We start from the raw sequence: 26,398 nt of genomic DNA, 5'->3' as shown, positions 1-26,398 counted from the left end.
CAAGATTTTGTCTTTCTCATGCAACAATCAAAAGCAAAGGCAGAGCACAGCCAGTTTTCACAGAAGCCCACAGTAAGAGGTAGGGCCAGCCATTTTCTGCTGTGGCACAGCCTGTGTGTGCCAGGCTATCTGATTCTTTCAAATCAGTCTCAAGGTGGCCCCTTATTCTACAGAATACACGGTTCTTTACAGACATGGAAACTTTACTACATTATCAAACCCTCTTCCAGAAGAATTCATCATTGTGCGAACAAAGGTCAATCCTGTTTCTAGAAAGGTCTCAGGCCTCACACGTACCCAAAGTCATGCCGCACTCACCTGCAGCCTGCCGGTGTAGTCTGGCTTCTCTCTCTATGCTGAAAGGGTCTTTAGGAGCTTCAAGAAGGTCCCAGGATGGCCACACAGAAGCTCCTGGCCATCTCTTTGAAGCACTAGTTGGAGAGGGAGTAACTGTAGCCAGAGCAGCTTGTTCTTGGTCCATTCGGGACCCAACGCCCATCTTTAGAGGGTCTCTGGGCCCATTTCCCGTCATAGAAAGGAAGGGCAGAGGAGGGGAAATGCGAAGGCTTGACTAGAGGAGGAAAAAAGAAGACAAGTTTTAAAAGACAGTTTTGTTATAAAGTAATAATCATATAACAAAATATGAGAAGTATCTAACATAACATTTATAATTTAATATATTTTATCTGTCTTCCTATTCATTTTTAAGATTAGTTATAGATTATAATATAATTAAAATAAATTCTGTCTCTCTACATAGACAGTGTTTTCTTGCCAGAGAGTTCTCATAACAACTTTAATGAATTTATCACATTTTACTCAGAAGACCAGCTGCATCCTATTGATCTAGCTCCCTATGGCTATTTTTTCTCTGGTGGCTCTATACTCTATTAGAAAGGCATCTGGACATATTACACTACGTACTTGTGTTAAATCTTGAAACTCTACGTGTCAAAAGGATAGGTCATTAAAATTTGTTGATGGAGTCCTTTGTGTTAGCTTTGTCTCTTCCCAAATTAACTCTTAGGTGGGTATTGGAGAGTTGTATCTGTCAGTCATTAGGAAACTCCCAAGGTAAGTTCTATCTGAGTAACGAGACAGAACAAGCACCTCATGTGAACCCATCTTAAAGGGCATAACCTCAAGTCCAGAGACGTGAAGGACCTGACTGTAGCTGTCTCTCTAGAAACTAGTCTGGACAGGTTAAATGAATGGGCAATGGGAATACTAACGCCAGTTTTCACAGTCCAGGAAGGGTGGAAAAGAAGTTAGGGTGGGTTCTAAAAGCCATGAATGGAAAACCACAGAGATAAGAAGATGAGAAATGAGCCTTCTTACAGTTAAACATTTAGTTTAGGGCATTGATAACAGAAAAGCAAGGTTGAGATGGCACCTTAAAATGAATCTTATTTCAGAAAACTGTCTCATTGCCTCTTCCCCCTGAAGACTCACATGTAATTACTTCTACCCTCCAACTACACTGTCCATGCTATTCTCTATATACCATTTCTACCATCCTCCGCACCCACTCTAATCCATTTCCTAACTAATGAGCATGGAGACTGCACATGTCCCACATGGCTGTAGGTAAGAACATGGGAGAGATAAATTTGATGATAGTTTCAGACTGTGAGTTGGCAAGGGTCAGTGCAAAAGTATAGGGGCTGAGTCAAATCTTGATTAGAATTCCAGTGTTAATTATTAATTATGAATTGTTAAGGTCATTTATTAAAATACCACTTTTAAACTTGGGGATATTATACACAGAAGTATATAAGTAATACTGTTTAAAGGCTAAGAAGGAAATATCCATGTACTTTCAAGAAACGAAACACTGCCAAGATGCTCATGTTTACTTTGAAATCAACTGTTTTCTAACAGCTCTTGGAGTATCAAGTCCTAAAATGTATTGCTCACAGACATTCAAAATGCCCTTGAGTTTGCTAAGGATGAATGGCTATAAAGAGGGTGCCTGATGATGACCTTGCTTGCCTGCATCCTGGTGGACGGGTACCCTGTTTCAAGGTCTAAGATAGACGCTGCAGCATTTTTCCCTTAGGACACACACAGACAACTCCACCTCCACACCCCCCATTCCTGAGCATGTTACATACAATCAAATCTGAGAGATGATCTGATCCAGAGCTGAAGCCACTCGTGTCTGAGTCAGAGGGGCTGCTAGAACGGGAGTCCAGGATGGGCCGAGTGTCCAGGCGAGATCCTCTAACTGAGGGTGCTGGGAACTTGTCCAAGTCAGACCCAAGGGGATCCAGAGACAGGAAGCTCAAGGGGGTTTTTCCTAGGACATTTCCCATTGGATTTTGGAGCATGCTTAATACTAGGATGACAAAAAAAAAAAAAAAAAGAGAGAGAGAGAAGGAGGGAAAAAAAGAAAAGAAGAAAAGGAATGCTCATGATCTCTTAATTTTCTTTCCAGACAAGAGCCCTCTTCTTTTCTCCCATAGTCACCCACGGCAGGATCAACGGCTGAGAGCATTTCAGAAACACAGGACATAATGTAGAGATAACTGATGGTTTGGGAGACCTGACCACCCAGTCCTCATTAGAAGTTCCAGGATGACTGAACACCAGAGTTCCTGCTACTAAAGTAGCAGCAGAACTGTTCTCTCTCTGCCACCAGGCTTAAGGAGTAGTGCTATCATCTGGGACTGTGCCACTGGGGACCCTGGTTACAGCTGCTGTTAATGTCTGGATACACCCACAGTACAATTAAGAAGTCAAAACCATATTCCTTTACTGGCTAGCAGTGTGCTTATTAGATTCCCACTTTTCTAGTAACATTTTGCTAAAACACAGAACTGCATGCAACACACCACAGACTAATACAGCATAAGCATGTCTCATCTGAGAAGTTCTCTTCTGAAAACTTCTAACATGCACAAATTTTCTATGCAGGCCCAAATTTCAAATATTTAGGATAGAAGCAGAATGATTTCATAAATTTCACTATCTGAGGAAACAAATCTGATATGAAAACTCTAGTCTGAAACTTCCTTCAGATGGTTCTAACTATGAGAAGCTCACCTGGAGGCTTCTATCTTCTCACTGGCATCTTGGGTAAAACACCAACTATTTCACTACACTGCTCGCCAGGTTCAATAATCAGACAGCAGATGAAGAGTGCTGAGCAAAAATCTCCAACACACAATAAACAAACACCTAACACCAGAAAGAATAAAAGCCTGATGTGGTACAACACACCTGTAAGCTCTAGGACAGCCTGGGATACTGTCTTAAAGGAGAAAGAAAGAAAGGGAGGGGGGAGGGGAGAGAGGGAGGAGAGGGGAGGAAGGAGAAAAAGAGAAAGGAAGGAAAAGCAATGAGGGATCTGAGAGAAGTACATCCTTCATCCACAAGGACAAAGAATAAAAGGGCTTCACTATGAAGTTTGGACTCATCAATGTTAAAATAGAAGCTTTAATTGGACATTTTAGTCATCTGAAGAATAAAGACTACATCTCAGTGAGTCTACATGACAGAGCAGAGGGAGCATGCAGCAGACAACTAGAGCAGCAACCGAGACCTCCAATCACAAGCAACAGGTAGAGAACTAAATGGATTGAGTCTTTGGAAACTTCAAAGCCCACCCAAGTGACACACTTCCTCCAGCAAGGTCGCACATCCTAATCCTCCCCAAGCGGCCAAATCAGGGTATTCAAAACCAACTCAATTACCAGAGACTTATGGGGGTATCTCACTCAAATCAATGCATCATCCATCTCTCAAGATGAACCCAAATAACGTAAGTGCTCAATAAATAGTGAGTATAACTGCTCCCTACTTCAGCTCTGACCAGCAATCAAGTGAAAACAGGCCATCCAGAGCTGGTTTCTTCCCAGACCTCCAACTGGCAGGAATAAACCTCTCCAAGTCTGGAATCAAAGCCAAGGCATCAGTTGGGGGTACTAGACAACTGTCATTTGTGACAGAACATAAACACAAGGTTCAAAACAGCTATTATCATGAGATTGGGCCAGCTCATTATCCTTAGGCATATGACTTTTGTTTTTGCCCAGATAGAGACATAGTAAGGGTGTGTATTCTTAGCCTTTTATTTCCTAAATGTAGGCGATATTGTAGATGTATTTATCCAATTATTATTCTATAGTGGTAGAAATGTTTAAATTTAAAATCCCATCAGCAATGACAAGTCCCTTCACATCTTAACCAATACCAGGCACAATCAGTCTTTTTTTTTTTTTTTTTTTTAATTTTCCGGAGCTGAGGACCGAACCCAGGGCCTTGTGCTTGCTAGGCCAGCGCTCTACCACTGAGCTAAATCCCCAGCCCCCACAAACAGTCTTTTAATACTACTGTTGTTACTGTTATTGGTAGTGTGTGTGTGTATGTGTGATATATGTGTGCGTGCACATGGCATGATGTGGCGAATGGTAGTGTGTGTGTGTTTATGTGTGATGTAGGTGTGCATGCACATGTCATGATGTGTCGAATGGTAGTGTATGTGTGTGTATGATGCATGTGTGGGTACACATGCCATGATATCTAAGAACAACTTTGTGGAGTTGGTCCTCTCCTTCCACTTTTATGTGGATTCCAAGGATCGATTTCAGGACACCAGGCTTAGGTGGCAAGTGCCTTTATCCACTGAGACATCTCACCAGTCTGCAGTCAGTCTTTTTTATTTTAGGATGTGTAGCATCTATGGTGCTCAGGGGGCCAAACATAAATCCACAAAGGAGTTAGTTTATTATTTTGCTTTTCAAGGAAACATTCTTTTACTCTAGGCCTTTCAAAGTAGTTTTCAAGTACTAGCACTTAACTGCATACTGGAACTAAATGTCTCAAAATGCTTAGATTCTGACACCTATCACAAAAAAAAGCCTTGATAAATTTCTCAAGTAATCCCTGTGTATTATCAAATCCCTGTCTAAAATAATTGAAAATAATCCAAGTTCCTGAGTCTATGCTTCAAAATGACAAGAGACAGATTTTAGCTTTTTCCCTGGTCTTGCAAAGCCCGGCAAAACAGTATTGTTAAACTTACAGATCATTTTTTCCACCAGTTATTGAAATGGTATCAATACCCTAGAGCAGTGGTTCTCAGCCTTCCTAATGCTGTGACCCTTTAAAACAGGTCCTCATGTTGTGGTGACCCTCAACCATAAAATTAGTTTTGTTGCTACTTCATAACTGTAATTTTGCTACTGTTATGAACTGTAATGGAAATATCTGTGTTTTCTGGTGGTCTTAGGTGACCCCTGTGAAAGGGTTGTTTAACCCCCAAAGGGGTTGTAACACAGAGGTTGAGAACTACTGCCCTAGAGGGCCACTTCCTTCTTCACATTTTACAAAAACAAGTTTAGGGTAGTCAACAATGAGGTAACAAAAAAAAAAAAGGAGGGGTTGGGAAGATGACTGGCTATGGTGATATACTGTGTGCCCCAATATACTGTGTACTCTAATAAACTTATCTGGGGATCAGAGGGCAGAACCAGCCACTAGATTAGACACAGAGGTCAGGCAGTGATGGCACACACTCTTAATCTTATCACTCCGGAGGCAGAGATCCATCCTGATCTCTGTGAGTTCAAGGCCACACTGGAAACAGAATCAGAAACAGATTACACCTTTAATCCCAGCACTTGAGATCCCATGTCTTTGCTTGAGAAGGACACACACCTTTAATTCCAGGAAGTAATATGGCAGGACACAGAAAAATATATAAGGCGTGAGGAAACAGGAACTCGTGCTCTTGAGGCTGAGGATTTTGTAGAGGTTAAGAATGTGGCTGGATTATTTGTAATAGCAAGAACCTGGAAACAACCTAGATGCCTCTCAACTGAAGAATGGATTAAGAAAATGTGGTACATATACACAATGGAGTACTACTCTGCAGAGAAAAACAATGATATCATGAAATTTGTAGGTAAATGGATGGAACTAGAAAATATCCTGAGTGAGGTAACCCAGGCTCAGAAGGACAAATACAGTATGTATCCACTCATAAGTAGATACTAGAAGTAAGACAAAGGATAACCAGACAACAACTCACAACTCCAGAGAAGCTAGCTAACAAGGAAGACCCAAAGAGGGATGCATGGATTGCCCTGGGAAGGGGAAATAGATGAGATCTCCATGAGTAAACTGGGGATAAGGGATGGGCAATGGAGCGTAGGGGATAGGGGATGAGAACATAAGGGAATGGGATGGTTTAGCTGGAACAAGGAGGGAGTGGGAAAGCAATGAAAGACATACCATGATGGAGGGAGACATCATGGGGATAGAGAGAAACCTGGTGCTAGGGAAGGTACCAGGAATCCCCAAGGATGACTCCAGCTAGGACTACTAGAAATAGTGGAGAGGGTGCCTGAATTGAACTGGCTTGCCCCAGTGATCAGATCGGTGAATATCCTGTCATCACAGAACTTTTCTCCAGTGACTGATAGAGGCAGATGCAGAGATCCACAGCCAAACACCAGGCAGAGCTCCAGGAGTCCAGTAGGACAGAGAGAGGAGGGATTCTATGAGCAAGTGCATCAGGATCATAATGGGGAAACCTGCAGAGACAACCAAACCAAACTAGTGGGAACTCATGAAAGTTGGATCAGTGGCTGTGGAGCCTGCATAGGACTAGACTAGGCCCTCTGCATGGGGAGACAATTGTGTAGCTTGATTTGCTTGCAGGACCCCCTGACTGTAGGATCAGAATCCATCCCTGGTGCACGAGGGGATTTTTGGAGCCCACTACCTATGATGGGACACCTCGTGCAGCCTTGAGGCTGGGGGAAGGGCTTGGACCTGCCTCTACTGGATGTGCCTCCCCATGGGAGGCCTTGCCATCTTGTGTGGTGGAAAAGGGGGTGGGTTGGGGAGGGGCTGGGGGTGAGGGAGGAGGGAAGAGGGGGATCTTTGACTGGTATGTAAAATGAATGAAAAAACTTTCTTAATAAAAAAATGGCTGGCTTATGCTGTTTCTCTGATCTTTCAGCTTTCATCCCAATATCTGGCTCTGCCCTTTTTTTAAAAAAAAAAATTTAATAAGGCCTTTTAAGACTCGTGTTACAACTGGCAGTTAAAAGTACTGGCTGTTCTTGCAGAGGACCCAGGTTCAGTTCCCAGCACCCATATGGTGGCTCACAACCATCTGCAACTCCAGCTCCAGGGTATCTGATGCCTTCTTCTGACCTCTGTGGACACCAGGCATGCATGTAATTAATACAGACATGCAAGCAGGAAAAATACACACATAAAGAAAAATTTAAAAAGTCATAAAAGAGCCAATTATGATGATAAAAATTTTGGTTCTCCTGGTGTTGAAAGACTCTGAGATGGGGAAGTACTTGCAAGTAGATAGGGAGGAAAAGAGGAATGATGCTGAGGTAGGTGAGGCTGAGAAGATAACTAGGCTCCACTTGGCAAAACAGCACCTTGAAAGCTTCAGATCCACCCCTCCCCTAAGGATTTATGTGCAGCTGAAAGAGGAGTGACATTTTCTTTAGCAATGGAACCACTGGTAAACCAAGGTGCCCATATCCTGTAAACTATCCAAATGGAACCCATTGGATATAACACACACACACAATCTTAAGAGAAATCTTTCAGGGCTGTATAAAAAAGCCCCTTAGCTTCCACTATCCCCAAAGGCTAAGAATGTCATCAGATGACATCTAAAGTCTACAGCAGGAATTCCTGGCCTTGCTGTCATCTGTCTCTTAGCATTTCAATCAGTTTGTTTATTTGCTTATTTATTTATTCGAGACAGGGTCTCATACCATGTAGCACTGGCTGGCCTGAAACTCCCTAAATGTACCAGGCTGCCCTCAAACTAGTGATCTTCCTGTCTCTTACTCCCAAGTGCTCGGATTAAAGGCATAGATCACTACAACTGGCTATCACTGCTGTATTTTTAAAGTGCCTTAATATATGACTGTCTTTTGTTTTGTTGCTATAAAAATTTCATCAAAATGTTACCACATTTGAACATGGTATTTTGGGTAACCTGAATTTGCATTCCCAGGCCACAGTCATTCATACTGGGCTCTAAAATAAAATACTTCTATTTCCTTTGAGGTGAGACTTGTGTTTTTGCATCATCACATAGCACAAAGCAATATGCAAAAAAAAAAAAAAAAAAAGAAAGGAAGAAAGAAAGAAAGAAAGAAAGAAAAAAAGAAAAAGCAGGGCTGGAGAGGTAACTCAGCAGTTAAGAGCATTGAGCATTGACTGCTCTCCCAGAGGACCCAGGTTCAATTCCCAGGACCCACATGGCAGCTCACAACTCTCTGTAACTCCAGTTCCAGGGGATCTGACACCTTCACACAGATACACACTCAGGAAAAACACCAATGCACATAAGAATAAAAATAATAAAAAAAATGCCCAAGAGAGAGAATGACTAGATTAATGGGATCATATCTAGGGACACTAAGAAGGATAAGAATGGGCTACGGGAACTATGCCTTTTACCCAAAGTGTTTTTGTTTTGGTTTTTTTAAATGTATTGGAGCGAGCCAAAAATCAACATGGTAGCCACTATAGGTGACTTTACTATTCACTCCCGTTTATATTCACATTTTACCAGCAACAAATTCTATCTACCTCAGTTAATATACAAACCGTTAGTATCTTGAGGCTCTTGCAAATTAACGTATCAACAGGAACTGTATCTATAGAAATCTTCTACTATGAGGCCTGGCTTGGTGGCCTACTCATTTAATCCCAGTACATGGGGGCCAGGCAAGCAGATCTCTCTGCGTTCCAGGACAGCCTTGTCTACAAGCAAGCTCTAAGCCAGTCAAAGCTACATAGTGAGACCCTGTCTCAAACAACACCAACACCAACACCAAAATCCTCCATTATGGCAACAAGCCTATCTAAATAGAAAATGGCATAACAACCCACACTAGTGAACTCCACTTTCTCAAGAGGATGGTCAGTCATCTATTTTATGATCTGGACAAAGTTCAGTCAAGTTCCTACTAATAGCAACTTCTCCATATACTAAACATCAAACGCATGTCAGAAGTACTCTGGGTAGATAGGAATCTTTCCCTAAATTCTAACAAAGAAAATAGTTTGGAGGTTTGCGATGTGCATGCAGTAGCAGAGCCAACTCTGATTATTTCTGACTCCAAGCTCCATCTTCTGAAGTGCATAATTCACTAGCTACATTATAAAGCATTGTCAGGACCTCATGTCTCCCTTTTTTCATGTTCTTGGCACATCTCCCTTTTGTTCAAATCATTTAAGATCATCAACCACAGATAAGCAATCTCACCTACCAGAAAGTGCAGGGGACCTAAAAGAGAGGTCTCAAAACTTAGTTATAGCCATTGTCAGAACTCATTAAAATGCACCTTAGACACCACTTGGGAGTAGAGGGACAATCAGAGAGGCAGAGAAACATAGTACCATGAACAATAAGGAATATAAAAAGAATGACATGTAATATAATACTTTTAGGAAAGTGATGGCCAGAACTAGTTGCATGTTGTAAAAGCTCACAAAGAACAGAAACAAAGGGAGCTAAGGCCTACTGCTTCAGGCAGATACATGTTTTAAAAAAGGCAACACAGTTGCTACAAAAGACATTTCTGGGGCTGGAGAGATGGCTCAGTCATTAAAGGATAAGGTCACACACACACACAAAAAGACATTACTGTATCACTGGGCAAAGGACAAATTTAGAATATAAAAACAATAATTTAATAAGTGAATACATTTGTTTTAAACCACTCAAAGTTCATTACTGTTTTGATATAGACAAATCTAGCTATACTCACTTTTATTTTTAATGGTTACAAAGAATGTGTATACACAAATACATATAGAGGAAAATGCACAGCTGATAAAGCAAATGGATAAGATTCAATGTCAACAACAGGGGAAAATCTGAATTAAGCTGGTTTGAGATCTCTTTCAGGCTATAGAATGAGCCAAGGTTCTGGAAACTGTGACCCAAAGTCAGATGCCCTCAAGTGACCTGACTGTCCCATTACAGCCCATCCTGGCAAAAGGTTCCAGCTCATTAATGCCATTTTAGAGTACAAGAGACTAAATCAGCAGTAATATTTTTAGACTGATTTTTAACTTTCTCTACTTTCACCCTTCTCTCTATGCCAGGTCTCTGGATTTTCAGCTGAGTCATTGTTGGAATTTTCTGAAGCCTCACTCTCCAAGTGTCTAAAGGTGCCCAGATCTGATGGCAGCACTGGCAACAGCAGCAGGGACTGGCACTGGATGCCTGTAGTTTGCAAGACACACCTCCCAGCTCAAGCTCACAGCTGAAGTGGGATTAGGCCCAGGACACCATCATCAAATGCTTTTTATCTAGTAAGAGTAGTCACAGAGATAATCTAGACTAGGAGCCATTATTTCTAGCCTAAGACATAGCTGTGTACTGGAAGTCGTCTCTCTTGTATGTACCCTTAGTTCTGAGGCTGCTTGTAGCGAGTTGAAGCAGATGTGGGTCCAAGAAGTCCATATTCCACATAGAAGCCTAACCCTATTTTGAACGCTGCCTCATAAACAGTTTGAAAAAGGTTAGGAGAGCAGAGAAAGATGCCAAAGACATTGTGTTATCCCAGGATGAGTGAACCTGTGGGTTACTGGGGAGGTCTGCAAATGACACGACACAGGGAATACTCCATTGAACTGGTTAACAGGACAAAAACCAAAGATAGAAATCAAAGAGGGTGAATAGGCTAATCCCATGAGACTTCTAAAAGGGAATTAGAATAGACAGGACATGTCCTCTGGCATCCTTAGCTGAACATCTCACTTGCCCACTGGGCTTCTGCACAAAATGGTCATTAAGAGTCCTTTTTTCCAAGTCCCTCAGGCAGATTCAAAAAGTCCCTTCACTCTCCTGCTGAGTAATGCTGCACACAGAAGAGTCATAGGGGAAAGGCAGAAAGACAAATCCAGCGGGTGGTTAAGCTGATGAACTGAGACCAAAGGTGGAAAGCAAGTGGGAACTGTCTGCTGAGTGCCCTCACTTTAAGAGATTTCATCAAGGGAGCACATTACCTCTGGCTACATAGCCCCTGCGCTACATGAGGTTACCCATGTCTTCTTGTCTAACATATTAAGGTTCTGGTCACAAGAAAGGGGTTTAACAGGAAGAACAAGAGTTTTAGAACAGAAGACACCAGGTTTGGGATGCCGAGCCTGACACAGGTATGTCACTTTGGGTACTTTGCAACCTCTGTGAGTCTTTTTCATCATCTGTGCATGCATGTAATATGCTCAGCATAAAAAAAAATTGATATAAGGCAGATATTTGTCACTCCATCCTCTATTCCAGGATACTGAGGAAGCTTCTACAGCCATGATATTCTATTCAAGGACTTTTCCTTTGATAGTCATGGTGATTTTCTTTTAAAAAAATTCAAATTCCATTTATTTCCTTTGTGTGTGCCCATGTACACATGGTGTAGGTCAGAAAACAACTTCAGGGAGTTGTCTCTCTTCTTCTACCATGTGGGTCCCAGGGGTCAAGCTCAAGTTGTCAGGCTTGGTGGCACGAGCCTTTACCTGCTGAGCAAATTGATCAGCCCTAGAGATTCTTAATGGCAATGATTTTATCCTATTCACTGATGCACCTTCAGTGCCCAAAACAGTTCCTGGCATATAGCTGGTGTTTAATGTCTACTAAGTGAATTTATAGTCAAGGTTTTCCATCAAGAGCCCTACTCTCCAACCTCGCCCAATGCACAGTCAAATACTTAAAAGTGGTAAAGATAGTAAAATTGTCAGGTTACAACTACTGGAGAAAATATCACCGACCAGAGTCTAAGCAATAAGCTTGCACCCAGGTTCCACACAGAGACAGTAAGATACCAGGCTGCTTACAAGTATTAACTCCGATTTTCTGAAGCTATCGAACTATCCCCTCCCTTCAAGGAATGAGTGAGCTGGTTTTCAGATGGAAAGGCAGTGTGGGCACTGGGGTGTGGGCTGAGTGTTCCTGCGTTACTGGCAAGGGTGCACGATCTGGTACTGCAGCTGGCTGGTGGGAGGGCTCCATCCTACTCTAGGAGACTGCACCCTCATATGGGCTTCCCACAAAGGCACAAAGCTTAGGAAAAGGGGAAGGCTACCACCACAGCTCCTAAAGGCAAACACAGCATAGCGATGAGGGATGGGTGTGTCTTTTACCCCCAGAAACCATGAGATACCCATGCTAATCTTGCCCTCACAGGCAGATCATTGTACTGGGGCCAGTCTCAGGTCTTTACAAATTCAGAAGTTCAGACTGCATTCCTTCCCTGATCCACAAAATCATGCAATATTTATCACTAAAGTGCTTGAGATGGAAAGTGAAGAAAAATATTCCCCTTTTCAGACCAATAGCTGTAAGGTCAGGTTTTTCAGAGGGTAGGGAAGCTGACAGAATTATGCCTAGACCCAACTTCATTAGACAAGGTCCTGCTACATTGCCCAGGTCATTCCTGAACAGACAATCACCATACTGTTTAGCTGTTACAGCACGCTCTCCAAGTCTCAAGATGGACACATCTAAATTTCTATGGGCCTAAAGCTGTATTTCAGAAGCTAACTTTGTAGCTAAGAGAAACAAGAGCCAAAGACGGGCCACACCCCAATCTGATGCCAGCACAAATCAGACACTGATGACCACACATAGGTACTCATCTCCTGTGTGAGCTCTTCTTTTGCTCAGATCCTGTGGGAGTAAAGAAAGGACAAGGCTTGTTTTAAAGAACAGATAAAAGAAAGCACTGTGGCCTCCAAAGCAAAGGACATCCAATAGTGACACATTTCCTGGCCTAGGGAACAGAGTAGCTATCAACCATTCCAAAAAAGCTGGAGTTAGATAAAAGGCAGGTAGCGCTCAAGATAATTTTACCTTCAAGAGATCTTATCCACAAGCCACTCAAAAAAATAAAAATAAAAAAAAAAAACAACCCACCTTCCTCTTCCCCAATGCAGTTACCAAAACAAATGGGCATTGAAATGTCTAACAGACACTAAGAGTCCCAGACTCTGCAAAGCATTCTAAAACAACAACAACAACAACAACAAAAAACCCCAAACCAAACAAACAAAAAACACCTGTACCAAATAGGGTGGAGGCCAGAAATCAACACAGAGTACCTTGCTGTCAGGATTGCTGGTCCTGGACTAGGGAGGTTATCTGAAAGGACAGCAGGCTCAGTGTACTCCACTATTAGCAACAGCAGCAAAATGGCTACAGGTACCCAGTCCCCATTTTCCCTTTTCCTACAGAATCTGCTAATACTTTTGTGTTACAACACAACTTATATAAAGTAAAATACATTGATTTTGAGTAATACTGTAGCATTTAAGTTCACAGTTCTTCCTGGACAATCATAAGGTTTTCATCTGGCCAATATTCCCCCAAATACCACAAGAAGGGAATAGACATGTAATAGGAAGGTCTGAGTAGAAGCAGTTCAAAGGTATGTCAAGAATTCCCTGTAGTTTGTTCCCATTAATCCTACACCAAGAAGACAAGGGATCCAGATCTAAAGGGGAGTGGCCCCTCATCCATTAGTTACCTTCAACAAACAGACAAGACAGGCTGGAAGGAGAGGAGAGGACCACCTCCTTCTCTCTGAATCTGAGAGTTATCTTACCCTCCTCTCCCAGCCAGCCCCTTTCCAGGACTGAGGCTCTTAAACTAATGTTAATGCAATCCTAATGTTAATTCAAATAAAATTGCTCAGTTAATCTTCTTTGCTATGACTCAGGGCTACCCAACCTTCACATATAGCTCTCTAGTTTTAAAACCACTGAACAGAATCTGGTCATCCAGCCATCAGTCCCTTAAGTCCCCTCCCCCACCTAAAAGTGTTTTGCTTCATCATCTCCAAGACAGGCCTGGGCACCAGGGGCTTAGATGGATCATATCTGCAAAAGGTTGTAACCTTGGGGACCCTTGTCAGGGCCACCTCAGGTGTAGACTAATAACTCCAGGGAATTTGTCAGGGCAAGTTAGAAAAGCCGTATCTGCCTTTACCAGCAGCCATCTATCTGTCTTGCAACACTCACAGCTACCATCACTTGCAAAACAGCTCTGTGTTGCACGTATATAGGGGGAGTGATGCAAAGGGGAATAGAACAACTGTTGCTTTCGTATCTTAGCTCACCACCCCACTGCCCCCTCCCCCAGCTAGTCACCTTATTCTCTTGCACTCACCCGACTGTGTGCTGCTCTGGGCTGAGGAGTCTGAGTCCTGAGTGCTCCAGGGTCGGTCCCAGCCAGTCAGTCTGAGTGATTGCAGGCCAAGGCACAAGCCATTTGCATCTGGGAGGCCACGGGGAGATTCTTGCGCAGAGGTGGGGAAAAGCATCCTGCTTGTAACTGTTTCTTCAGAGTCCTGGAAGTCTGTTTTGGAAAGGAGAACAGCAAAACAAACCCCTAGAGTTAAGGGTTGTTCCCCTCAACACTATCAACAATAAATACAACCAATAATAGTTTCCCCCAGGTTCAGGGGCAAGACATCCAAGCTGGCTGGATGCTGCAGCTGCTGCCTCTGTACTTTTGGGGGCATTCAGACAAGAATAGTTGCCATATAGCCCCCTCCCCACACACACCCCTATCCCATCTGCATTACAGACTAGGTAGCATGTGATCGGGCTGCTGATGCTTCCCGCTGCCAGTGACATCAGCCGGCAGAGCCTAGCGATAGAGAACCGCATCATCTCTCACAGAACGGGGGAGGAGCAGGAGAGGACGACTGGGAGGAGACTTGCCTCCAAGGGAAAGATAGCACGGAGCTACTTGGAACAGTCCGGTGCAGGTCAGGGTTGTGAGGCAGAGCCCTCCCCCTCCAGTCTTGGCAATGGTAGCCAGGTGGCCCTCTGGCACACTGAAGTCTGCTCTGCTGACAGCAAAGCTAAAGGCAAAGCAATGTGGACTGCTTGCTTGCACTGCTCTGCCCTCCTGCCACTCCCTCTCCCTCTGCTCTCCTCTCTCTCAAATCCCCAACCGCTCTAGTCCTGGACTCTCTCCAGCTGCTGGCTCAAGCCCTGGCTTTGCAGCCCAACATGAAGCTTCCCAATCCTGCTAACAAAAATAAATAAGTAAATAAATACGATCTATGTGCTCCCTCCAAGTGGCCCCTGAGCAGCACACCTTGACACAGCAGTGTTTACTACTGAGGAATGGGATAACCATCAGAAAAACACTGTATATTTGGACCCTTGGGAACAACACCTGGTGCTCTGGGATTGTCTGGAGCAGCTTATCACAGGAAAAAGGGGACAACTTTGGCAGGGGTGGGGTGGGGTGGGTGGGTGGAATTTATCAAGCAGTTCCAGGTACAGCTCACAGGGCCTGGCCCACAACTCACATATCAGAGGGAGATCTAGATAATCCATTTTACCCAGGCTCCCTTATACACCAAAAGGATAGATATTAACCACAAGCGGACACAAGGGCCCAGCTCTTCCTTTCCCTCTTGCAACTAAAGGAACAGACAGAGGAAACACTCTCAAAGTAGTATCTGAAAAATCACAATTTAAGAGAAACAATCTCAGAATTATCATTATGCTCAATCAGTAGTCAATACTCAGGAGTTCACATCATCTGTCCGTATTTGTCTTTTCATGATCACTGACACCTTTAACTGCTGTGCTTTCTTCAGAGGTGCTGCCCAGGATGAAGAACCTATTTTAATGACCCCTTCCCTCCCCATCTCTACCAGCTACAGCAACAAAATTCAACTTTCTGAGCTTCTGTCATTTCCTCTTTCCCAATGTTTCCTCCCATATCAATCTTTTCCTAATGTCTCCTTTCTCATAAGGGCCAAAGCTGCTTCCACCTCTACCAGGCTGGCTGGCAACATTCCATTTGCCTATTCTCTCTCTTTTTTTTTTTTTTTCCGAGAGGCATTCCACACTTTATTTTTTTTTTTTTTTTTGAATATGCTCAGTTTATTTACACAGACATTCCTTATAATAAATATCACATTAATATAAAAATCAAACAGATATATCACCAAGTGGGGAACTTGGACAGGAAATGCTGCAGCGTTTCACTTGGGAATCTTTTCCAGTGAGAACCCTTCAGAAGCTTGAGGCTCAACCCACATCCCCTGTGAAGTCCTTCAGCTGTGGCAGGCTGGGAGGGTGGCGCTAATGGAGGGCCAGGAAGTCCTTAAGAGCATTGGGTAGCTGCTAGCACTGACATTCCTGCATCTGTGAGCAGAGCGACAGTGGACAGTGTTGAAAGTTCGGTGGTCACTGAAGCCAGGATCCAGCACAGTGTGTCCTATCCTAATACAAACCACTATTCTTAGAGTAACTTAAATACTTTGGCAGATTAAAACCTTGCTTTGCTGGATCACAGTCGATTCTGGTTCACTATGTGACTCTTACGCACGGGATACAGCGGATATTACCCCACACACACACGCAGGCAGTTGCCGGGCCGCTCTGTCAAGCTAGTCACTTGACTAAGAGTTCAGAGAGTTTGGCACAATCCGAACTTCTCCACTTAGGAGACAGTCTCACAATGTAGCCCAGGATGGCCTTGAACTCACTCACCATCTTTCTTTTTCTGCCTCCCCTGCACGAGGATTACAGATATGGTCCACCACACCTGGCCCATGACATATTCATGACAGTCATGTTGTTGTTGTTGTTGTTTATATATTGCTTAGACTCTCATGACACACTCATGGACATATTCTCTCTCTTGTTGCAAGGAAAAGCAAGCAGGTAATAGGAAACATCCCAACCTGGAACTGATCCTGGCAGTCGGAGCCAGTTAAGACAATGCTGTTAATCCAGGGAATGTCTGGTCCCAGCCTTCTGCAGCATGCTCTGAGTGTACTCAGACAAAGGCCCTGGAGAGAATGTCTCTGTGGGAGGGACTCCTTCCTTTGGAGGATTTTTTAAAGCTGTTGCTGGGTCATCCATCCATCTACATTATTCCTGTCTGGCTGTAGATACCCTGCTTGCTCCCTGTCTCTGTGTGTCAAATCTGTATTCTCATCACTGGACAGGCTGAGCAAGAATGGACTCATACTAGAGCTGTCCCCACCCCAAACGCTACCCTCCTGCTACCTATGCCCTTCCCCCAAGCTAAGGCTATACTTTTAAATTAACTCATGTTTTTATTACAAAAATAAAATTTTTCCTTTTAAGCCATCCATACCTGGGTCAGTGAGATGGCCAGCAAACCTGATAACCTGAGTTCAATTTCTAAGACCCACAAGGTAGAAAGAGAAATGATTCATGCAGTTGTCCTCTGATCTCCATATGTGTGCCCTGATATGCACATGCATGAATGAACACACACACACACACACACACACACACACACACACACACACACACACGATAAAGGCACAAACAGACTACAAGAAAACATCAGGTTGAATTTTCTGGAGATACTAAAATATGGGTAAATCAATGAATGTTATAAATTACATAAATGGACTCAAGGACATAAATCACCTAGTCATCTCAACGGATGAAGAAAAGGCATTTGACAATATCCAACATCCCTTCATGTTAACAGTCCTAAAGAAACTCAGAATAAGCGCAGCAGTGGTAGCACATACCTTTAATCCCAGCACTTGGGAGGCAGAGGCAGGAAGATCTCAGAGTTTAAGGCCAGCCTGGGCTACAGGGTGAGTTCCATGACAGCTAGGACTACATAGAACAACCCTGCCTCAAAAAAAAAAAAAAAAAAAGAAAGAAAAAGAAGCCGGGCGGTGGTGGCGCACGCCTTTAATCCCAGCACTCAGGAGGCAGAGCCAGGCGGATCTCTGTGAGTTCAAGGCCAGCCTGGGCTACCGAGTGAGTCCCAGGAAGGGTGCAAAGCTACACAGAGAAACCCTGTCTCGAAAAACCAAAAAAAAAAATAAATAAATAAATTAAAAAGAAAAAGAAAAAAAAACCAAAAAAAGAAAAATAAAAAGAGAAAGAGAGAAAGAAATTCAGAGTAGAAAGAACATAGCTCAGCATAATAAAGGCAAGATATAACAAACCTATAGCCAACATTGTTAAATAGGGGGAAACCTATGAATTTCCACTGAAATCAGGAACAAGAAAAGGATGTTCACCTGCTTTATTCTCGTTCAATACAGTGCTAACAGTTTTAGTTAGAGCAGTAAGACAAGGAAATAAAGGGGACAACATAGGAAGAAGAGGTCAAGCAGCTCGATCTGCAGATGGTAAGGTTCTATATAAGATCCTAAAGACTCCACCAGAAAACCTAGAACTGTCAAATACTTGTAGTAAAGTGACAAATACAAAATTAACACACAAAATCATTAGCCTTCCTAGATACCAATGACAAACTGGAAAAGTCAAAGGGAAATAATCTAATTCACAATAACCTTTAAAAAATAACTTGTTAGCCAAGCGTGGTGGCACACACCTTTAATCCTAGCACTTGGAAGCAGAAGCAGGAAGATCTCTCTGAGTTCAAGGCCAGCCTGGTCTACAAAGGGAGTTCCAGGAAAGCCAGGACTATACAAAGAAACCCTGTATTGAAAAACAAATAAATAACAAACAAAATAAAAAGATCCAAAACAAAAAACTCTTTATAAACCTAACCAAGGATATGAATGTCATATAACTAACACACACACACACACACACACACACACACACACACACACACACACACACGAAAAAAAGGTATAAAACACTGAAGAAATTGAGGAAGAACCAGAAGATGGAAACATATCCCATGCTCATGAACTAGAAGAAAAAAAAATCAAAATATTGTGAAAATGGCTTACTTACTAAAAGAAACCTACAGACTGACTGCAATTCCAATAAAAATTCCAGTGACATTCTTCAGAAATAGAGCAATCTTTAAATTCATGTGGAATCACAAAAGATTCTGGAGAGGCAAAGCAACCCTATGCAAAAAAATGATACAGCTAAATGTATCACTGCTGTGGGATGTTCTGTATGGCAAATGTGTTGCTAATTAGTCAATAAATAAAACACTGATTGGCCATTGGCTAGGCAGGAAGTGTAGGCGGGACAAGGAGGAGAATAAAGCTGGGAAGTGGAAGGCTGAGTCAGAGAGACACTGCCAGCCACCACGATGAAAAACAGCATGTGAAGATGCCGGTAAGCCACGAGCCACGTGGCAAGGTATAGATTAATGGAGATGGATTAATTTAAGTTGTAAGAACAGTTAGCAAGAAGCCTGGCACGGCCATATAGTTTGTAACCAATATAAGTCTCTGTGTTTACTTGGTCGAATCTGAGAGGCTGTGGGACTGGCAGGTGAGAGAGATTTGTCCTGTCGGCCAGGCAGGAAAACTCTTGCTACAAATGGTGTCCAACGTGTTGGCAAGAGTTTCCACCTAAAACCTGAGAAAAGATTCTAAAACGGAGCTAAAAACAGCTTCCTAATTGTCTCTCTCAAATGAGGGGCAGCTGCGGGTTTGAGCTACTGGTGGGTTCCTAGCATGCATGCTCGACCTGCAGTATGGTGGGAATGAGGCCTCTGCAAGTGGCACATTAAGCTGCGTGGTGGATTTAGCCTTTGCTAGTACAAAACAAAAAAAGAGGTTTCTGGGCTACATGCTGCTTGGATAAAAGTATAGACCCACGATAGCTCCCAGAGCTGGTGGTAAACCACCGCCATGTTGGGAAGCTGAGGTGGGCGGAGCCAGCAGCCTCAGCTGCTGCAGTTTAAAGCAATAGATTCACAATAAGACAGATTCAGATGTAATAGTTTACAATGTGTGTAAAATATACGTAGGCTTAAAAGAGACAAAAAAGGTGATATATACAGTTATAGAAACAAATACATAGTTTTAAAAAATAAAGTCTTTAAAGAGATAGTAAAACTAATATAAAAAATAAGCCACGTAAAGATGGATATTACACAGAGAATCTGGATTGTGTTGTCTTTGGGATTTTTAACTGCAGAAAAACATTTGATTGTAAAAGCTGTTGAGTTATGCCAAAATGTATATTTTAAAGGTAACTTGACTTCAAAATTTGGATATAAGGATATGTTGCTTTGGAAAGGAGACTCTGCTTTTGTTCCCACAGAAAGCCGGAGGCTATGGATTTGTTCCAGATTAAGATACATCAGGTTTGACCAGCCAAGACCCCCTGAAAGGTCTCCGATGACACCATGGCCCAGATGATCCAACATCCAGGACGATTTGAAGGCAACTGGCTCAGACAATACACCCTCATGGACTATTCCATAATTCTAAAATTTTCTTTGTATCCCCATAAGATACAGTGCCCCCCTCCAGCAGGAAGTAGTAAGAGAAGCTACGCCCAAATTCCCAAATTATATGTAATTTTACTTTGTTAAGGTTAAAACCTTCCTTTTTGAAAAAAAAAATGGGGGAAGTGCTGTGGGATGTTCTGTATGGCAAATGTGTTGCTAATTAGTCAATAAATAAAACACTGATTGGCCATTGGCTAGGCAGGAAGTGTAGGCGGGACAAGGAGGAGAATAAAGCTGGGAAGTGGAAGGCTGAGTCAGAGAGACACTGCCAGCCACCACGATGAAAAACAGCATGTGAAGATGCCGGTAAGCCACGAGCCACGTGGCAAGGTATAGATTAATGGAGATGGATTAATTTAAGTTGTAAGAACAGTTAGCAAGAAGCCTGGCACGGCCATACAGTTTGTAACCAATATAAGTCTCTGTGTTTACTTGGTCGCGTCTGAGAGGCTGTGGGACTGGCAGGTGAGAGAGATTTGTCCTGTCGGCCAGGCAGGAAAACTCTAGCTACATATCACCACACCTGATCTCACCATACTACAGAACCACAGTAAGAAAAAGACATGCTGATCAACAAAACACTATATAGAGGACCCAGATACAAGGCCACACAACCGATAGCCACCTGATTTTTGATGAAGATGCCAAAAATACACACTAGAGAAAAGACAGTATCTTTAACAAATGGCACTGGGAAAAGTGGATACATACATGTAGAATTAAATCTCAACCTCTCACCCTGCACAAAATCAACTCCAAATGCATTAAGGACCTCAACTTAAGATCAAAAACGTGATCTTAAAAAGAGGAAAAGCATGGAGTACACTTTTAGGGTTTTCAGGATAGGACTGTGATTGCTCAAGAAGTAAGGTCAATCAACAATTAAGACTTCCAGCCAGGTGGATCTCTGAGTTCGAGGCCAGCCTGGTCTACAAATCGAGATCCAGGACAGGCACCAAAACACCACAGAGAAACCCTGTCTGGGGGGGTGGGGGAGACTTCCTAAAATTCAGCCGTTTTTGTTTATTAAAGGAAACTCTCACTTAAGTCAGTCTAGAGAATGTTAGCCATGTATCAGACAGAAGATGAAATATTTAGTATAAAGAACTCAAGAAATGAAACATCAAGAAAACAACCCAATCAAAAAATAGGCCACAGAACTGAACAGAGATCATAAAGAAGAAATACAAATGGCTAATAAACATTTTTTGTGTTTTTTATATAATTTTTGTTTGTTTTTGTTTGATTTTTGAGATAGAGTCTCACTGTGTAGTCCTGGCTGTCCTGAAACTTGCTTGCAGACAGAGCTCAAACTCAAAAAGTTTAACCTGTCTCTGCCTCCCAAGTGCTAGGATTACAAGTGTGTGCCACCATGCCCACCATCTAATAGGTACTTTTTAAAATGTTCATCATTAGCCACTAGGGAAACACAAATTAAAACTACTTTGAAATTCTATCTAACTCTAGTCAGAATGACTATCATCAAGAAATCAAACAAATGCTGGCAAGGATGTGGGGGAAAGGGGAGCACTTATGTGCTGTTGGTGGGCAAGTAAAAGGGTGTAGCACCATAAAAACCAGTGTGGAAGTGTTTCAAAAAGCTAAAAACAGAACCATGATCTACCTCTACTGTTGTTAGGCATATACTCAAAGGACTCCCTATCTTTCTATAGTGAATCATGCACGCCCATGTTCACTATAGCTCTGTTCACAATAATTATGAAATGGAATCAGCCTAGATGTCCATCAACTGATGAACAGATAGTGAAAATGTGATATATATATATTATATATATATATTAAATATATATATATATATGCGCTGAATTTTATTCAGCTAGAAATAAAAGCATAAGTATAAATTTTTCAGGAAAATAGATGCAGGGGAAAATAGACTAAATGAGATAACCCAAGCCTAGAAAGACAAATGATGCATCTTCTCTTTCATGTGTGGATCCTAGCTTCAAATTTTTAGATTTGAATGTTTAATTTGGAGAGTTTGTAGAGGACACTAGAAAGGGATAGAAAGGGCTTAAGAGAGGGGAGGGAAAGGGGCTGTAAGAGGTAAAGGTATGACAGCAGAACACACATGATATCAAAGTTGGAGGGAAATACTAAAAAAGTGTAAGTGAGATATGGGGAGGGGTAACCAAAGTTAAGGATGTATGATAAACTCTAGAAACCTACTACTTTGTAAGATATTTCTTGTCTTAGTCACTGTTCTATTGCTGTGAAGAGACACCATGACCAAGACAACTTTTATAAAAGAAAGCATTTCATTGGGGGCTTGCTTACAGGCTTAGTTCGTTCACCATCATCATGGCAGACAGCACGGCAGCAGGCAGGAGTGTGCTGAATAAGAAGCTGAGCCCAGCACCTAGTGATCCTGGTCACAGGCAGAGAAAGGAGGCCACTGGGCCTGGCTTGGGCTTTTGAAACCAACAAGGCCACACCTCCTAATCTTTTTATTTATGTAAGAGTGCTATGCATGTATACCTGTATGCCAGAAGGGGGCACCAGATCTTATTACAGATGGTTGTGAGCTATCATGTGGTTGCTGGGAATTGAACTCAGGACCTCTGGAAAAGCAGTCAGTCAGTGCTCTTAACTGCTGAGTCATCTCTCTCTCCAGTCTCTCCTAATCTTTCTAATCCTTTCAAACTGTTCTACTCCCTGGTGACAAAGCATTCAAATTTATGAGCCTATGGAGGTCATTCTTACTCAAACCACCACAATTCTGTAAGATTTATTTTTATTTTATGTGTATGGATGTTTTGTATGCATGTGTGTATGCCTGGTGCCACAAGAGGCCAGAAGAGGACATGAGAGCCTCTGGAACTGGAATTATGGTTTGTTGTTTTTCCGCTATGTGGGTGCTGGGACTCGAACACAAGTCATTTGAAAGAGCAGTCAGTGCTCTTAATCCATGAGACATCTCTCCAGTCTTGGGAACCCACTACTTTGTAAGCTAAATTAAAAATGTAATAAAAAAGGAGTTGGAACACATGGGTAGACTATGCTTCTACTAGAAGACATGAGTTATTAAATGAAAATCTTGGTGCATATCAACACTTTCTTACCAGTTATTGGTCAAGTAGGCCCCCAAAACAACATAGACTATTGCCAATGCTCTTGGTTGCCCACCATAACTAGGTAATACTCTCTTGCTGAAGATACAACACACTTTGGTTGCAGCAGTACATACAAAAGTCAAGCTGGAACTGACCTGAAAACTTCTCACTAGCTAGCCTTCACAGTACTTAATAGTACTTGTACCATGCAAGCCACTAGGGGAGAAAAGTCATCAATGGTCTTACCCAGCGGTGAATCCTGAATACTGTAAACCTGTTCTGAAGTTCATGGTTTTATAGGTCATGAGTTCTAGGAGGGAATCCACTAATGTGTTACTAAATGGACATGCTGTCAAACTGCTTTCTAAATATTATGTTTATAGTGATACTCTCAACCTTGACCAGAGAATCTTCTGTAGTGCACAGAAGTTAATGCAAAGACTCATGAACAAGTCCAAATGCTGGGCCCTAAATGGGATATCTACATAATACTCCCTTCTCAAGGCTCAGGAACACCAAAGAAAGAATGTAAGTCAGGAAATGGGGAGGAGTACTGTGAAATGTTTCCTGGACATGACAGGACTGCTGACTAATGAACTCACTGCAATTAAGGCTACTCTCACACAAGATCAAGCCAACAAGACCAGTTACTATTCCAGGAGGCAGTACTAATTAGACTCAGTGGTTTACAGGAAGGGAAAAAAAACAACAGACATGAAAGTGTGAAGGGGATGTGCTGGAGCATGTCCTGGAGTAGTAGGGAGAAGTTTGCCATGGATATGTACATACATGTATGAAATTGTCAACTAAAAGAAAAGAACTTCAAAACACAAAATAAGCCAGACATGATGATGCAATCCTTTAATCCCAGCATTCAGGAGGCAGAAGCAAGTGGATGTGAGTTTGAGACTGGACTGGTCTCCACAGTGAATTCCAGGACAGACAGGGCTACACAGAGAGACCCTGTCTCAAAAACAAAGACTTAAAATAAATAAAATATAGTCAGCATTTAAAAACAATCCATATTTAAATACCTATTCTTGCCTCTCTCCCTCTCTACCCTAACTGAAAGGCATCTATTTGTCCAGAAGCAGCCATTCTCCTTCCATGTCTAAAATTAGAGAACCTATGTATATATGGATACTTTGCACCTCAGGCAAAGAAATGTACTCAACAGCTATGCTCCTGTTACTCAGTAAGGTGGGCCAGTAATTTCAGCAAATCTATACCATCAGCATTACCAGGAGCCTGTTTAAATACTATAGTTCAGGAACCACTTGAAACCTATGGAATTGAGCTACATTTTAATAAGATTTCCAGTTATGATGTATGCACATGAAAATCTGGGCAGTACTGATACATAGAACTACTACCTTCCCACCCTAAGACCTCAACCATGAGCAAGGAGTCCTGTAAATCTACCAAAGATCCTATTGGTTATATGAAACCAGAGCCTAAAGAGTTACATGTGGCAAAATCTTAGCCCCATCCCCAGAAGTCTCACTTCTATTCAGACAGTCATTGACCCACTGTTTCTTCCACATGAAGGTTTTTACTAACTGTGGTAGTTTGAATGTAACTGGCCCCATAAGCTCATACAGAGTGGCACTATTAGAGGTATGGCTTTGCTGGAGTAGATTTGGCCTTGTTGGAAGAAGTGTGTCACTGTGGGGGTGGGCTTGGAAGTCTCCTTTGCTCAAGCTACACTCAGTGTGACATTCAGTTCACTTCCTGTTGCCTGTGGATCAAGATGTAAGATTCAGCTCCTTCTCCAGTACCATGTCTGTCTACATGCTGCCATGTCCTGCCATGATGATAATGAACTAAACCTCTGAACTGTAAGCCACCTCAATTAAATGTTTTCCATTATAGGATTTGCTGTGGTCACGGTGTCTCTTCACAGCAATAGAAACCCTAACCAAGACACTACCACTATAGGATTCTTTCACTAGATTAAAAAAATGAAGGCTAGACCGGGTATAGTGGTGTACAACCTTAATTCCAGCACTTTAGAGGCAGAGGCAGGTGGATCTCTGAGTTTGAGGCCAACTTGGTCTATAGAGCAAGTTCTAGGACAGTCATGGCTACACAGAGAAACCCTGTCTTAAAAAAAAAAATGGAAGTCATACCCAGAGATCAAGCAGCTTTGACAGACTGACAGATCTTGCCTGCTCATCAGATGATCTACCACCATGTGACCTTATCACAATACTCTTTCAGAATATTTATCTGTAAAGTGGTAACAGGAGGAGCTATCCTTTCAGATGCTTTGTGCAAACTAAAGAAATTATCTAGTACAGCGTCTAGCACAAAGTATTTTACCCCTATATTGACCATATAGCTGATTACCCACACCAGGGCACTTAAAAGGGAAGGGGGGATATTAATACTACTATGGCTGTGACTTTCAAAATGATTTGTGTGAGATAAACTGAGAGACATGATCACTCTACTCACATTTTACTTAGAAAGCCTCTTTTCTAGCTGTTCCCTGATCCTGTCTCTGGAAACTTACCCATTCTGCTACAACTCTTCATCTCATATTAAGAGGAAGGCTGAGCACCTAGGACCATGCTGATGCCTGGGGGCCATGCTGTTGGGAAGTGTGAGGGGGTTGATCTGAGGGGCCCACGCTACCACCCAGGCCATGGTGGCATCTGGGTCCATGGTGATGTTTATGGCTGGTGTTAGCATGGGGATCATGGGAAGCATGCTGTGCTGAGCCAGCCCTGCCCTTCACTGGCCCTGGGATGGTTGGTCCTGTCCCTTGCTGGATATTGCAGCAGCCAACTGGCCCTACCCCTCAGGAGAGAGCTCTCATGCCCCACCCCCTCAGAAAAGATGACCCCATCCCTCACCATAGGTGTGCACCTCATCTGGAAAGCATACTAGAGCTGACCCTGTGGTCAGGAACACAGATGAGCCATTCCTGAGGGCATGAGAGTTGACCCCGCCCCCCTCTTCTGCCATGTGGTGGCATAGGTGAGGGAAAGATGCTTTCCCCCCTTGCCAATTACCACCTGTGGCAGGTAAGAGAGCTGGCCCTGGGTCACAAGAGTGGGAGAGCTATCCCTGACCCACACCAACTGCACTGCTCTGAGAAAGCAGCCTCTGCTTCCCGTATGGGCAGCACACT

General features: G+C 42.7%; 1 protein-coding gene across 10 annotated transcripts in view; it reads right to left on the bottom strand.

Moving 5' to 3' along the window:
- Cpeb1 (cytoplasmic polyadenylation element binding protein 1) overlaps positions 1-26,398 on the bottom strand; it is a 108,114-nt gene that overhangs the window by 12,826 nt on the left and 68,890 nt on the right. For 6 of the 10 annotated variants that reach the window (XM_052760021.1, XM_052760025.1, XM_052760016.1 and 3 more), the window contains exons 3-5: positions 14,165-14,353; positions 2,115-2,338; positions 319-571 (exon numbers count right to left, since the gene is read on the bottom strand). In XM_052760021.1, the coding sequence (XP_052615981.1) occupies positions 319-571; positions 2,115-2,338; positions 14,165-14,318 (631 nt within the window). In that variant the 5' untranslated portion in view covers positions 14,319-14,353. Of the gene's footprint in view, positions 1-318; positions 572-2,114; positions 2,339-14,164; positions 14,354-14,582; positions 14,701-14,721; positions 14,840-15,968; positions 16,160-26,398 lie in introns of those variants that run through there. The other 4 variants (XM_052760023.1, XM_052760024.1, XM_052760020.1 and 1 more) reach the window with 4 other exon arrangements.

The sequence above is a fragment of the Peromyscus californicus genome, unplaced genomic scaffold (assembly GCF_007827085.1).
Source record: "Peromyscus californicus insignis strain IS unplaced genomic scaffold, ASM782708v3 Scaffold_4__1_contigs__length_199733344, whole genome shotgun sequence".
Lineage (NCBI taxonomy): Eukaryota > Metazoa > Chordata > Mammalia > Rodentia > Cricetidae > Peromyscus > Peromyscus californicus.
The sequence above is the reverse complement of the archived record's forward strand: the minus strand, read 5'-3'. Positions and strand labels throughout refer to the sequence as shown.